Genomic DNA, 15,939 nt, shown 5'->3' with positions numbered 1-15,939 from the left:
AGAGAGCAGTGGCTTGAACATGTGGCCCAGGCCCCTACATTGATCTGTATTCAACTTTAAAATATTTTAGGATTCTTTTAAGTAAGGGAGTTTCACCTAACATATGGAAACAGCCAGAAAAAATGTTTGTACTTAGGGCTATTTTGAAAACACCCTTGCAAATGCATGATTTAACCTTTTCTGTCCTAAAATGACATTTAGTGCCTGAGGTTTGTCTGACAATCCAACCTAGGTTTCACTCTTACAGAAAGATTGTAAAGTTGACTCTCAAGCTATCTCAGTAAGTGCCTAAGGTCATAGGCTAAAAAGTGAGGGTGAAAGAAAAACAAGTAGAGATATATGAACTCTTGATTAATAAGAGGATTCACAAGATAGTAACACAATTCCAAATGAAGAATATATCTGCTAAAACCTGTGTTTTTAATTTAATTCTCACATTTTAATTAAGGCAAAATATATATTCCACATAGATTTAAGTAAACATATTACAAAATAAGAAACAATAATTTATATATTTGTATAATGGGGTCACATTTACATTTCTCCTGTCAAAATGTAATTATTTATTTATACAAATTTCTCAGCTCATTAGGTTAATAGCAGCTTAATATTATTAGATAAAGCTGTTGAATTGCACAGGGTCCCAGACTGATTATTTATGAAGTCTGCCATAAAGTCTTAGGGTCTTATCTTATAATTGCTTCACAGTGAGACTTCAGATTGGAATACTAATAAAGTCAATGACAGCTTTCCTACTTTCTAGAATTAAGCTTTTCACCCAGTTAGGGGAGGCCTCACTTGAAATTTGGAAAAGCCTAAAAGGCTGGTCTCTCTGCAAATGAACAAGTATTTTCCTGGTCTAGAAGTATGCAGGGTGACAGTCTGATGTCACTGCAGCGTATGTGAGAGAGCGGGACTCAGACAGCAGCTGTGTCCTGATCTAAAAGCATCTAGTGGAACTAGTCAGTGAAGAAATTCGGGGCTTGCTGTAGTTTTTCAGGTAGTAGATTTTATTTATTTTCAGTAGGGAGATTTCCATTTTGACTCCAGGGACATTCTTCCAGTTGTAAATCTGTGCATCTATTTGTATATACTGGACAAACGGGATCAGGAAGGAACGTTACTGGCATTTTTGGAGGGATGATTCATCACGCGGAGGCCTGTGTCCAGCCCTGTAAGTCGTTCAGCCTCCCCGGTCTCTCCCCTACTCATGGGCCATAGTGCCCTCCAGTCATTCCGACATGCACAGGCCTCCCATTCCCTGAGCCCCTGCTGCTAACAAGTGTGAGCGGTCAAATCTTTATCAGTCACATGAGCTACGTTATGGGCCACTGTTTTACAAACAGCAGCAACTCTCCTCCGTTACAGACCAGTAACAGCTAAACTTTGAAAGTTCAAAAGTAAGAACAGTCCTTCTGAATAGTGTCTTTTCACAGCTGATGGCTCTGTTTTCTCCTGACTCCACATTCACACATTCCCAGGGTTTCTTTCATGTAAGGGAGTTTCACCTAACATATGGAAACAAGGAAAAATGTTTGTTCTTAGGGCTGTTTTGAAAATACCCTTTCAAATGCATGATTTAACCTTTTATGTAGTAAAATAACATTTAGTACCTGAGGTGTGTCTGATAATCCAACCTAGGTTTCACTGTTACAGAAAGTTTGTAAAGTTGACTCTCAAGCTATCTCAGTAAGTGCTTAAGGTCATAGGCTAAAACCCACAGTGTGGGCTTTTTTTGTTGTTGTTGTTTTGTTTTGTTTTGAATGGACAGAGGTTCCAGTGTGGCATCTATTCTCGGTTTTCACAGAGGCAAAGAACCAACTGCATTTTGGGAAAAGTTCAAATATGAGGGGGGACCTAAAAATCTGGAATTTATTTATAAAAAGTTGTGTATTTATTTTTACATGTTTAAACTTCAGTCACCTTCAAAGTTTTCTCCATTTGATGTAATATGCCTATTGAAGCATTTTTTCCACTGCTCAAAACTGTTTTTGAACTTGTCGATTTTGATGCTTTTTAGCGTTTCTGCTATGTTTTGTTTCGCCTCTTCCACATCAACAAAACATTTCCTTTTGAGAACTTTTTTCATCAGGGAAACAAGAAAGAGTCACTTGGGGCAAGATTGGGTGAATAGGGAGGGTGGTGCATGGGGGTCATGAGGTTTTTGGTAAAATACCACTGAGCACTCAGCGTGGTGTGGGCAGGTGTGCTCGTAAATCACCCATCATGAGATGGGCAAACAAATTGAAAGTCTTCCAAAAAAAATTCACTGAACCTGAACGCAGCCTCTCACAAGGCCTGCCAGCTGGTACACTAATACAGATGGGTTCTCAGAACCCTTTCCTAGCAAAGGAAGCCTGCTAGGAAGTGTAGGGCCCACCCTCCAGAAGATAATTCCAGGTTTTCTTGGATCTCCCCTTGTGAAGTTTTTTCTCATAAAACTCATTCAAGAGGCTAAGGTCTGTTAGGAAAATGAGCCTCTCTTGCTCATACATTGGATCAAATTGCAGCTGGATGGAGGCTTCTTTGACCTTAAGGGTGTGGTACACCCTTGTTCTCCCAGGCAGCCCAAGCCATCAGGCCCCACACTGCACACCTGAGGGGGAACCACACCAAGGAAAGTGCTCTCAGGGTGCAGTGGGAAGGCAATTATCAGAAACCCATGGGATGGTTAAAATGTAAAACTATCTGGAAATGCTTTTGAATTTTAGAAAGATGCCAATGATCACCCTCTTTGAGAATCAGAACGATTCACTATTTTCTCTGCAAGAGCAGGGCACTCAGGGAGAGCCCACCACTTTTCATGATCACAGCCTTGGTAGGAGCAGTGACTCTGTTCCAAGCTGGGTTGTGTGCTTCCAGTATTCTTGCATGGATTCTTCTCCTTGCTTTTTACATGTCTCCTGCTTTTCAAAACAGCCACAGGAAAGGAAGGAGACAGATCCCTTAAAACTTGTCCTTCCCTGAACATAGAAATATAATAAAGGACTCATTCTATAGTACATATTTCAAACCCAACCACTTTATTTCAAATGAAAATGGATTTCTTTTGTGAAAAATATGGGAAAAAAGAATTCTTTTAGAAATTTCAGAGAGTCACCATCGAACAGAATTCATGAGTGAACAGAACACACAGTTGCTCAGTGCTTCCCTTTCTGGGCTGCATGTCTCACATCAGCTTTTTCTCCAACTCAACCATGAAGAGGACTAATTCGGCCAGCAGCATCTGAGGTTTGCACAGTCACTGGGGTAACAGGTTCGTACACATTTTTTCTTTTCTTTTTGAGAAAACTTTGACATCAAGCAGAGCAAAGCTTTGAAGTTGTGTGCATAATTTCATCGTCTGAGCACTTCACATCTATCTGCCTCTCAGAGAACAAGGCGTCAGCTCCTTGTGGACTTCCGAGGAGGCACCGAAAACCAGCCCCTTGGTTTCCTTTTTACAGTCAGATTTCTCTGTGGCTTTAGAGAAGGTTATCAGTACAGCATGGTGGCAGGCAAATATTTCTTAAAAGACAAATCCCCGTATTTTGCAAGCTTTGTTTTTCTGCTGAATTTTTGGCATTTAATAAATATTGAAAAGGAGATACCATGCAAACACTGAGGAGCCACTGAGCTGAATTATAGTCAAGACAAGTCTGTTGTCAGAAACCCTCAGATCAGACAAAAATTTTGTCAAGTTTACTAAACCTTGGTTTTGAAAAAGTTGAAAATCATTTGGGGAAGTCTTTCAAATTCAAGAACTGCATCCAAAATCCTTATCAGGAGTGGAAATAGGCTCTGGGAGCTCCTCAGCAGAACAGCAGGTAAAACCTATAGAAATCCTTCATGAAGGGGAAGGTAAATCAAGTGGTGAATAGCAGTTTGGTTTTCAAAAGCTTCGGTGATACCGTGGGCTTGGTGTTGCCTCTGACTGAGCATTCCTCTCCAGACAGGCCTCTCCTACATGGGAAGGCAGCCTGGAGACAGGTGTTCCTGTGGACAGGGGACCCCAGTTCCAGAATGGGTTTCCTCCAGATCCTATCTTTCCGTTGTCTTTGTCCTCGTAGGCCGCCACTGTTTGAAGCATCTGTCCACGGGTTTTCTCCTACGGGTGTTAACAGCCCTTATTCTTCACAGCTTCTGAGGCATCGGACGTCTTCAGATCGGCTTTCAAGCTCTTCACTCCAGTCTCATAAACTCTGACTTCAGAACAGACCCCACTAGTGAAGGATAATAATTCACCACCCTCTACACAACGGTTCACACACAGAGGCTATACCTGACGCTAACTTTAGCCACCAAACCTCCCTATGACCTGAGGGAAAAACAGGATATACTATGCAGGTAAACTAGAGTGATTTTACTGCTGCCATTTTACACTGTGCTGACGAAACCAGAAGTCTCGTCACTCTCTATTGTAAGTTAGGAGCCTAACAGACCCTGGAATTGGGGACAATTGTTGCTCTTTCCAGACGAGAGAGGGCATGCCAATCACCTGGGGCACTTCTAAAAGAAAACAGGCTTGGTGGTACAGAGAAGCTGCAGGGAGGAAGGGGAACTAGTGAAAGATAATTCTCTGCACATATGGTATTTTGGACTGTATCCTATGTAATTTTGTTATTAACTTTCTCTTTTCTCCTTTATATAAGCTCTCGATTATTTCAAGGAGGGCTATTGAGCTCATTCTGTGCTAGCACATGGCAAGCAGCTCCCTGGTCGTATCTTTCACAGTATGTGCACACTGAGTTTACTTTCTCCTTGTTGGAGTTGTGACTCTTCTCAACCACGGGCAATTTGGTCCCTTTGGTGATTGCTAACAGAGTTCTAGAAAATGGCCTTGCTAGATTAATCTAGTGAAGCTACATTCAAGATCTTGTCTATCAATTATTTGCCAATTTAAGTAAGGTCTTGCTTTAACAATTTTATAAACTCTATGAGAAATTCTTTAAAATTCAAAAGTTATTATCCACAAGGTCTGTTACAGGGAAAATGATTCTAAATTTTCTCAAAAATATATTTGTCTCCAAATTACTACTTAGAGTAGCTTAAGACTTTTTCCTCAGTTTCTTTAAGACACTAAGATGATGACTCTTGTTATCTGTGTACAGCCACAGGGCAGCAAAAACAAGTTTGAGATTCCCAGGTAATGGTATATAAGTGTCTGTGATTGCTGTTATTATCACAACAAACATTATTATTAAAATATACTTAGATTATCAGATAATTATCATTCAGTTTTAAAATCTGTGGGATGTCAAATATTAACAAGTATTCTATATTGTCATTATATATGTAATATATATTCTTAACTGTGATTAGCATGTTATAAATATGGAGCATTAAAGAACTGATAAACAGATGTTACACTTGAAGACTTACCTTGGGGCCCAGGGTCCCCTGGCGGCCCAGGTAACCCATCCTTTCCGGGAGGACCAGGCCTCCCCTGAGTTTGGGCAGCTAACATTGCAGCCGGCAGCTGGAGCTGGGAGAGGAACACAGCCATCCTCTCTTCATTCATGAAAGGGAAAAGGATATATTATGTGATGAAGATATTTTCATGTCAAACATTTTCAAATATTTTTTTACATAAAATTCAACCAAAAAAACTCATTTGGCTTTCATTTTAAGCACTTCATATTTATCAACTGGTCTGATTACTGAGAGAAGTTTTTTGATTGGTCAAATAAAGTAGATCGCACAAAACTGTTTGAATATACAGGGTCCGGCAGAAGTAAGGCCTGCTTGAGTGTGATTGGCAGGGTAATAATATGAGTGTAATAATTTATAGTTTTAATCTGAACATTTCACCTAAAATGTCATAGGGTGTGCTTGAGTGTGATACTGTTATGTCACAGATTATATGCTTATGATTTTGTAATGAAAGATTTCATAATATAAACGGGGCATTATTTGTGCTGCACCCTGTGGATGCAGGCTAGCTGTGCTGATCACAGGACCATACAGGTTCCAGTGCTTCAGAGATGCAGATGATCCAGTGGACAGAATGATAACCTAGAATCTAACTCACGTCTGGCAATGGCTTGTGGAGAGAATTTAGGTTGCTATTTAAAAATAGTTTTAAATAAATTTTAAGCCACTTTCCAATAATCTTGTGAATGTATGTGACTTAAAATATGTTCAGAAATTCTTTGACATTCCCTTAAATGGAATTCAGGGGAGCCTAAGTCTTCCATTCCTGATGGTGGCCTGGAACTTACTTTTCATTTCTAATAAACAGAAAAGAGCAGAATTGACAGTGTGCACCAGGGAAACTAAGTCACACAAGTACTGTGGCTTCCTGGCTGCTCTCTCTTAGACTGCTTCTCTTGCAGTGTACTGAGGACACTCAAGAAGTCCTGTGGAGAGACCCACATGGGGACAAACTGAAGCCACCTGCAAACAGCCACACAAGCAAACTTGAAAGCAGATTTTCCAGCCCCAGCTGAGCCTTTCGATGACCTCAGCTCTGGCTGCCGTCCTGACTGACTTCATTATAGACCCCGAGCCAGAACCACACAGCTAAGCAAACTTCAAGTCCCTGACCCACAGAAAATGTGAGATAATAAATATTGTTTTTTTAAGCCACTAAAGTTTTGAGGTACTTTCTTAAGCAGCAATAGATAACACATACAATTCTTGACCCTTTATATCCTTGAATGAAACTGCATTAGCAATAAAGAGGTATATTTATTGAAAAGATGATCATTGGTTGCATATCACTATGATTTCACTGTTCTAATTTCTGCACTGGGAAAATACTGTACTTTGTCAATAGCTATTTTTTGCTTTTTGAAGAAAATGTCTTAGACATCCTCAATATTATTATTTTTTCTGCTTTAATTCCCAGTCAGTCCCATTATTTAGCCAAGGTTTTAGTAGGAAGGATGTCTAATTTGACCAAAAGAAAAAAAATTCAGCATTAGTGAGGATGAGCATGCTCTCACCAAATTCCAATTGTAGACACAGTGCAAACAACAATAAGCTCCCATACATTTCTGTGAACCTGAAGAAAACATGGAAACTCAAAGCATGCAAGTTATGGGAAGTGGACATGTTGTCCAAAACATTTCCAAATGTCAAAAAATTCTTTTGAAGGTATTGAGTGATATAACCTTTATGAATTGAATACTTCCTAAATAAGCAATGGTGCCTTCTCAAGGAACATATCATTGTTATTTGTCATTTTCTTCATCTATTAAACTGCCAGGGGCCTAACACTGTTCATCTGGGCCCTAAAGAAACAACCCAGGGAGGGATGAGGAAACTGTTTAAAAGTGCTTCCATAGATGAACTAAGCTGTTAGGCCACAAGAGTATCTTTAGAGGTGGCGTATGTGGCATGCAACTATTAATACTTAGAGACTCAGTAACAAATCAACCATGCTTTTGGATTAAGGTGAGCATACACTATAGAACATTGGTGTATTAATAACTCATGAAATTGAAAGGATTAAAAAATGAGAAAGCTCAAATTGATAGTTCTAATTCACAGCATTTTTGTTTCTGAGCACAGGATGCTGCTGCCCATGATGAAGGGTGCACATGATACAGTTCCTGGAAGCTGAGTGAGTAATCAGAACACTGGTGGGTGAGCACAGCACTGGGGCCACAGCGGCAGCTGTCTGCAGTAAGAGTTTTAGCAGCCCCAGGTGTGTCTGGCATATATACATTGTAGAAAATGTAGAAACTACCAAAAAGCACAATGAAATATAATTGACTTAATTCTACTAGTGACATGAACTTGGATGTTTTAAAATAAAAATATTTTCTTTTTAAAACAATAGTATTTTGATTATCTTTCCATGTCAATAAACATGTTTCTATTATGTTCTTTAAAAAAATGAGAAAGTTCAAAGAAAATGTGCACATGAAAATTAAACAAGAATTTTCACTCTAAAATAAGTTCCTATACAAAACATATTATTAAATACATAAATATTCTCCATAAGCAAGGCTTTGTACTGTATACCCTCTGTGTCAAGTGCTCTTATTCAGGAATCACAGAGAACCCTTGAAAGAGATTATCATTTCAATGAGAACTATTATAAGAATAAGTCCTTTATTCTATAATTATTATGGTAAGATTCATTTTATGATTAGAAATTGGTTACACAGTATGATTATAAGACATTCCTTCTCAGAATTATTTTTTAAAGAATCACCCCAGGATTGTTACAGAATTCTTGGTAATTAATCCTATATAGGTCTTTGTTCAGTTAAATTTTATCTCAAAAGCATATCCAGCATTTTACTAATATATGGAATTAATTTGGTAAAATCATTAACGCGAATTCATCCAGAGTCCATTAAAAATACACTCTGTCGTTTGGAGTCTTTATGTAAACGTGGTTGGTTTGCTTATATTTTGTATATCTCATTTAACAAATCTAATCATACATAACAAGATTTAAAATAGGAGACTGGTCCCTGGCTGGTGTGGCTCAGTGGATTGGATACCAGCTTGAGAGCTGATGCATTGTTGGTTCGACTCCTGGTGGGGCCGAGAGGTCCCCAGTAGAGGCAACCACACATTGATGTTTCTCTCCTTGTCTTTCTCCCTCCTTTCCTCTCTCTAAAAATAAATAAGTAAAATAGGAGAATATCTTTAAAATAGGAGACTGGAGGAAGGCAATATCCTTGCCCTCACAAACAAAATTAACCACATTATTTTTTTTCCTTTTCACATTTTTTTCAAAAGCAAACTCAAATGATTTTATTTGTAAAACTAACTTCTATACAATTTTTCAAAGCTACAACTAGTGTGTAATAAGAGATGAATCTTTAATGTGAAAAATTCAGCATAGGTTGATGCAGAAAAATCCTCCAGAAAATGCTTACTGATTAAATCAGTGTTTATTTCCATGTAAGGGCCAAATGACAGAAACATTCTAGAAACTATAGCTACCAGTTAGAAAAAACAAAGGCCAAACCATACAGACCTTGTAAAGAGTTACTTCAATTTTCTCCAGTTTTTTTCATTCACTTTAGTTCATTTGGTTAGACTGTAAAGGCACATTTGCTTTAAAAATGTGTTTTTATAATTTTTTTAATAAAGAGCAAATTACTCCTGAGAAAAACCTAGTTTTTAATGGGTTTTCAATTAAAAAAATGTCCTAAAAAGTGGAGGTCCATACACTGTTTAAGAAAGTAGAACAAAAAAATTGTTCAAATAGAGTTATGGAGAGAAAAGCCCCGACAAATGTGGAATATTTGCTGAAATTATTAAAAGAATCTTGACCCTATGCTCACATTCTCAAATCACGAAGCAAGCAGGATAAAAACATTATGAGGCTCCAGGACCAGGATCTCTTACTGCAGATTGTTTGACAGTGATGGGAGATCAATGAGAATCTGAAGAAATCACTGGCCTTTCAGTAAAGCTTTTTTTTACTACCTGACTGCGCATGCCTGGGATGTATTTGGTTGATGTTAATGAACATTAATGAAAACATTTGTTTTCATTAACAACAGACAAAATACATCTGTAATTAATATATAGTTATAATTTTGCAAATCATTATATTGAATGTAGTTATATCTTCATGATATTAAATTGTAAACTGGGTGTTTTATAAACAAATATGAAATTCAATGATTATAACTTGAAAGTTTGCAAACTATTTGTTGTTTTCAATTTTAAAAACATATTTCAGTACAATTTTTCTTAAGACATATCTCTTTGAATACCTCAATGTCTAAATGCAAGTATTCATAGTACTAATTTTTCCTCTTTCATACATGAATTAAGTTTACAGGTAATTTGCTTGGGGTATTTTTTAAATATTTTTAATACAACAGAAAAAAATTAAAAATAATTACTTCTAGCTATAAATAATCTAGCATTAAGATATGTTCAGTAATAGTTATTGGGCATAAAAGTAATTACTTCTGAATCCTACTCTAATTCTCTATAACTTAATATAACTTAATAATGTTTCTGAGTCTCTAAATAAATTGTAAAGACCTGTATTTTATAATTGCTTTTCCTCTGTTTTCATGGATCCTGCATCAATTAAACTGTTATTGGCTATGTTTCTAATGAGGCAGGAAATTGAAGAATGCAGACAGCAGATGGCATAAACCAAACCTACACATTCACCTGTCAGGGCAAACCCACGACAGTCACTGTGACCTGTGAGACTTGTGGCTTGCCTGCCCTGGAGAATGGGCTCAGTACCCTGATGCAGACATGGGTATTAAGCAGTAAGGAATCACCTATATGGAGAACGGACACTCAGATGTCATCTGGACCACGTTTACCTTCTATTTCACAGGTAGAGTTTGTAAATATTTTCAAAGAGAGAAATTCATCTTTTTTGCCTAATGCCTATTCAGATGTTTAATTGCCCATGTTCTTGGTACAGCTTCAACTTTTTCTTCTGTTAGCCCATAATGGAAACAGAAAATAGTTAACAGGTATTTCTCTTGGGAAATCAGTCATATATTTAAAAATATTGTTACCTCTTAGCCTTCAGGTTAAGCAACTTTTACTCATAGGCTTTGTGGCCTTTTTTTTCTAAATCACTTTTTGGTTCCCCTATTTCAGGGCTTTCCCATACATCTCTTAAATGTGGAAACCAAAGCTACATAGAGTTCTCTCTGAAGGGGCAAAAATACCAGGAGGATGATTTCCTTTTATATCTTAATAATTATAGTATAATTTCATTTTAACTGTTAATTCAACAGCATTGTTTAATGAATTTGTATTCACTTGGTGGTTCATCATGCCCCAAAGATTGATATGGCTACATTGAACTCTGGCCCAGTTCTCTGCCACCTTGGAAACATGTTGCTTTGAAATGTCACTGTGGGCACAGACGATGGACTGACACGTGTGCCTGCTCTGACTCTCTCCTAAATCCCTGAAAAACAAGTTAAGATATTTTGAAAGGCATAACACCACAGGAACAGAGAGACTATGAAAGGAGACAACATAAAATTTTGGAAGCTGAGAGCCAGACAGCTGTCAAACCATAAGCTCGTAAAAATCTTAGGAATTAGCAGTGCAAGATACATCTGGAAATGGGGGTAATGGATGGAAACTGAAATAAGGGAACTGGTTGAAAGCCTGTTTAAGGACTAGCCTTAGAAATCCCTGTCTCTGCTCCATACAGCTGGGTAGTTGCTCTCCCCAAGCCGAGTGAAAGACTGAATGAAGGCTCATATTCTGAAAAGGCTACACAGACTGTCTCTGCACTGGGCACCACAGGCTCCACTGAGATGCAGGCTCCCCTTCTGAAAACAAGGAGAATAAATGATCATTTATATGTTCAGTGCTGAAGCCCCAGCCCTGTTCTCCTACTTTGCTCCCCAAAGGCTGGTAGCCAGGAGGAAGGAAAGTGTTTCCTTTGGGGAATCTGACCAGAAAAGGAGCTAAGACTAAAAGACACTGGAGTCCGAGGATCCCACAATGAAAAAGCCCAGCTAGACTGCCCTAGAGAAGCTCGTGATTGACAAGCCTCACCATTCACTCACAACTTTCAGTTTGTTAGGGCCCACCCTTATGTAGGGGTGGACAACCAAGGAAATACTATAAGCTGAATGATAGACTCAAACAAAGAAACAGAAAGAAGCAAATGGGACAAAATATGGACTATGCTATTAAAAATATTTTTAAAGAGTTCTATATTTATAGATCCAATTATGTGTATCTATCAGATGATGTATGTTTATAGCCACATATGTAGATGAATATCTTATTTGTAGAAATGCAAGGGAACATGTTGCAACCTTGGAACAGAAGCACAGGAGAATACATACTCACATATATGCATAAAAACAGAGAAAACAGGTAGAAGTGTTTTCTTGGACCCTGGGGATCTGGAGACAGAAACACTGTCCAGGGGCACTGAGCTCTCACCTTCCTGCTCTCCCACAGGGGCAGGCGTGGCCTCGTTGGTTCCAAATTTGTCTCAAGAATCAAAAGAGCCAGCTGCGTGTCCACAATCCTGTACCGCAGGGATTTTCACCCTTTTTCATCTCATGGCATATGGCACATGGCACATGGCACACAGAAACTAATTAGTAAAATTCTGCGGCACACCAAAAAATAGTATATTTTTTGCTGATCTGACAAAAAATAGTTATAATTTTAATTCATTCACACCTGACAGTTATTGTCATGTTGGCTGCTGTCATTTTCTTATTTGGCAGTCTAAGGGAAAAAGAGTCAGTGTCCTTGACTAAATAGTTAGGTATTGCATGTTTTAAAAATTCTTGTGGCAAAGTGGTTGAAAATTGCTGTTATATAGGGTTGTAAATTCTTCTTGTGTGATGACTTAAATCTCCAAGTATAATAGGATGTTATCATAGCAAGAATTAAGCTTCTTGGATGTGGAAAGATCCTAATTTTATGTGGGAAGCAAAAATCAATGGCAGTTGCAAAGTCCTCATAATACTGCAAAAAGAAACAGACACACAGCATCTGTCCTGCTTTGTGTGGCCACCTTGCTTACAAAGGGATCTGACCTGTTAGCCAATAAAATCGGGAGTTTAGTTTTCAGTTGGGTGCATGTTTGTGCACTGTGATCCACCAGAAACCCAGACTTGGGGTTGCTGGAAAAACACCTTCCTCCACCACGGCTGGGTTCAGGACGCAGCACCGGGATGCGGAAGGAGGGCTAGGTGACCTGGAGAATGGCCCACTGTGGGGGTGTGGGGGTGCTGTATGAGTGGCACCACCCGGGAGTTCTCAAAGGGTGTTGGAAAGCTTCATGACGTGAGCCCACATTTTGGATCCTGGTCAAGGGTTTCACACCTGGGATGATAAAATGGGGGAGGAGGATACCCTAAAAACTTTCTTGAGCCCCTTGATAGTCCCTGACTTGATGAGTAGAGAGGATCACTCCTGAGGCTATAGATGTGAGTGGGGCAGAGATAAGCATTAGCTGCCATTGACCCAGCTCTCTTGTGAAATTGCTAGGAAGAAAAGAGGCAGAAGGATGTGGCTTAACTGTAGCACAAAACTGTAAGTGTTTTAATATGTGAAAATTAATCTTTGCTTTTTTAAAAGGATTTTATTTGTTTATTCCTAGAGAGGGGGGAGGGAGGGGGAAAGAGAGGGAGAGCAACATCAGTGTGTGGTTGCCTTTTGAGCACCCCCTACTGGGGACCTGGCCTTCAACCCAGGCATGTGCCCTGACTGGGAATTGAACTGATGACCTTTTGGTTCTAAGGCCAGCAGTCAATCCACTGAGTCAAATCTGCCAGGACAATCTCTGCTTTTATAGAGAAAGTTTTCTGAAAATGAGAACAGTGACATTGGAGCTCTGTAATTTGTGAAAACAGACTTTTTCTATTTTTGTAAGTAGTGCTCAGAAGCCATGGAAACAGTGACTTCTAAGTGGAAAAGTAGATGGACTGAATTGGAATAATCTCGAGACAAATTAACTGAAGTGCTAAATATCTAAATTTGGGTTTCAGGTACAATTTTGTTTGGGAGATGAGAATTTTGTGGGGCTAGTGCCAACAGAGATAAAAGGAGAGAAGTTATCGCATGTGGAGTCTCAGAGTCTAGATGTCTCAGGAAAAAAATTCCCTGTGGGCCACTTTAGCATATTGTCCTAAGACTAAGACACCTGGGGCTTCTGAGGGAGACTGGACCTCGCTAGGCTGGAAGAGGCTGAGAAAGGTGGTGGGAGAGATGGGGGGAAGCCAGAGGGGACCTGAGGAAGACTGTACCCCACAGGTTTCAGAGGCCAGGGAGGACTCCCGGTGAGGAAGGAGGGGCTGGAATGCAGAGGGGGAGCTGGAAGGCTTAGAGGTAGAGCTATCAGGAAATTGCCAGCTGGGGGAGGCTGCCCCAGGTCAGCTAAGAGCAGTCAGATTCTGCTGACCTCCTCCTTGGAGGCTGACAGTCCTTCGTGGGAGTCGGCAGAGAGCGGCTGGGAGTGGGCAGCCTGGGAGCCTTTCCCCAGCGGAAGCAGCCATGTCTCCTCCGCTACCGGGGGCCATGCCTTCATCCACGGGATTGAAAATGAACACCTCTCACATCTCAACATAAAATATTTTTCTGACAGTGCTTGGTTATATTTTTTGACATTCTTAACTAGCCTTTAAAAAAGTTGGACTCATTAACTGCTGAACTATTTAATATTTTTTTTATCTAAAGTTTTCTACAAAATAGAAATTCAATATTAAACCTGCTTGAGGTAACAGACAACTGAATGAGAACCCATGGAAATTAGGAATGAAAGGAAAATTTTAGATTGCAACCCCAAAGCGTGTATTTGCTGGCATTCCCCTCTTCCCTGAAGAGATCCCAGACACCCTGCGCCTGGGGCTGGCCTCAGGGACAGGCTCACGCAGGCTCCTTGAGACTCACGCAGGCCCCCTGCTCAGAAGGGCCCTCTGCTCGGTACAGCGTTCTGCTGTTGCTGTTTTGTATCCTTAATGAAGTTTGAACATGGGCACTTAGAGTTTCATTTTTCACTGAGTCCTGCCTATGCCTCTCTAGTCTTTAGTGTTCCTCCAGAGAAATTCTATGTCTTATTTTTTGTCAGGCAGTCACGCTTGAGAAATGCTCGTTGAGGAGGAATGTTTGAACAGCAAAGTTTGGAGTCTAATCCAAGATGCTTGACTTAAAAGTCAAAAAGGGAAAAAAAGAAAGAAGAAAAGGAGATTTTAAAATTTAGAGGCAACATTAAAATTAGAAAGAGAAAACTGGTAGCTGAAAAATAAAGAATGGACTGTCGTATCAATAAACTATCACATCAGAGCAAGGTGCAGATACTTTGTAGAGGTCAAGGTAAATTGAGATCAACAGCATGAATTCATGACCTCTTAAGAAAATACTCCTTTTTCTATTTTGTCACTGAAGTGGCTAAAAGTCCCTGTGTTACTCTGCTCTATCTCTAGTATTCAAGAGAAATAAGATAACGTGCTCTCAAGCTCTGAGACTTTGGTCTCATGCTAATTACTGCTTATAATAATCAGAGGTTCTTGAAGAGTAGCCAACTCCATGTTTGCAGTAGGAAGACTGAAGATGGACTTGGGGTATTTTGTCATCTTATTCCTTGCAAATTTAATAATGTATTTTTAGTTTAGCAAAGGAAAGATACTCTGCAAGAGAAGCAGGAGGTATGAAGGCCAGTGTGGATTTAGTTTCTAAAGACAAATAACTCCTACTTTATTAAGTTCATAGTAGAGGGGAGTGATCTTGACTTTAGCAAGTCATCTGACAAAATCATGTGTTATCTGTGGATAGATAGAGAAATAGAGTGGATTTCAGCACCACTGTATGGGTTCAGAGTTCAGAAAAACAAAAGATTAACAGATGATTTACAAATGGGCAGCAGGAACGCAATGACATTTAGAAAGTTCTAATCCTGGACTTTTTTTTTAATTTAAAATTTCTATGAATAATTAGAATGATGGCATGCTTATAAAATTTAGAGATGACACAAAATTATGGGGACCAGCCAACCTGCCCTATGAGACAACATTCCAAGACATATGTTCAGGTTGGAACAATGTATCAACATGGACCATTTGATTTAATAAGAAGTAACATAAAATCACACACTTAGATCTTAAATATGAAAACAGTACATAATAAGAAACTCCTATTTTTAAAAAGTTTGTAAAGGAAAATCCAAGGTTGTTAGTTAACTAAAAATTTAAAATGAATCAACAGTGTGATATGGATGCTGTTAAAAAAAAAAGAAATGTTATCTTAGGCTGTATTGCTGAGGTGTCTGTATCAGGGATCAGAACACTTTCCCTGCAAAAGTCAGTAAATATTTAAGACTTTGCAGGCTACACCACGCCTGTCACAACCATTCAACTCTGCTGCCCTCACATGAAAGCAGCCAGAGAAAATGCATACAGGAATGAGTGTGACTGTGCTCCAATAAAACTTTATTTATGGACACAAATTTGAATTTTTCACATGTTATGAAATATTATTTTCATTTTAAGAAAACATTTAAAATGTACCATACCATGTACCCCTACCCCC

The 15,939-nt window shown here is 39.0% G+C and overlaps 1 protein-coding gene across 1 annotated transcript in view; it reads right to left on the bottom strand.

Moving 5' to 3' along the window:
* Nucleotides 1-15,939, bottom strand: part of COL19A1 (collagen type XIX alpha 1 chain) — a 330,577-nt gene that overhangs the window by 2,269 nt on the left and 312,369 nt on the right. The window contains exon 49 of the mRNA XM_045843183.1: nt 5,362-5,490. Coding sequence (XP_045699139.1) covers nt 5,362-5,490 — 129 coding nt within the window. The remainder of the gene's footprint in view (nt 1-5,361; nt 5,491-15,939) is intronic.

Source organism: Phyllostomus hastatus, unplaced genomic scaffold (assembly GCF_019186645.2).
Source record: "Phyllostomus hastatus isolate PE091 unplaced genomic scaffold, TTU_PhHast_1.1 phas_contig_40, whole genome shotgun sequence".
NCBI classification, from domain to species: Eukaryota; Metazoa; Chordata; class Mammalia; order Chiroptera; family Phyllostomidae; genus Phyllostomus; species Phyllostomus hastatus.
The sequence above is the reverse complement of the archived record's forward strand: the minus strand, read 5'-3'. Positions and strand labels throughout refer to the sequence as shown.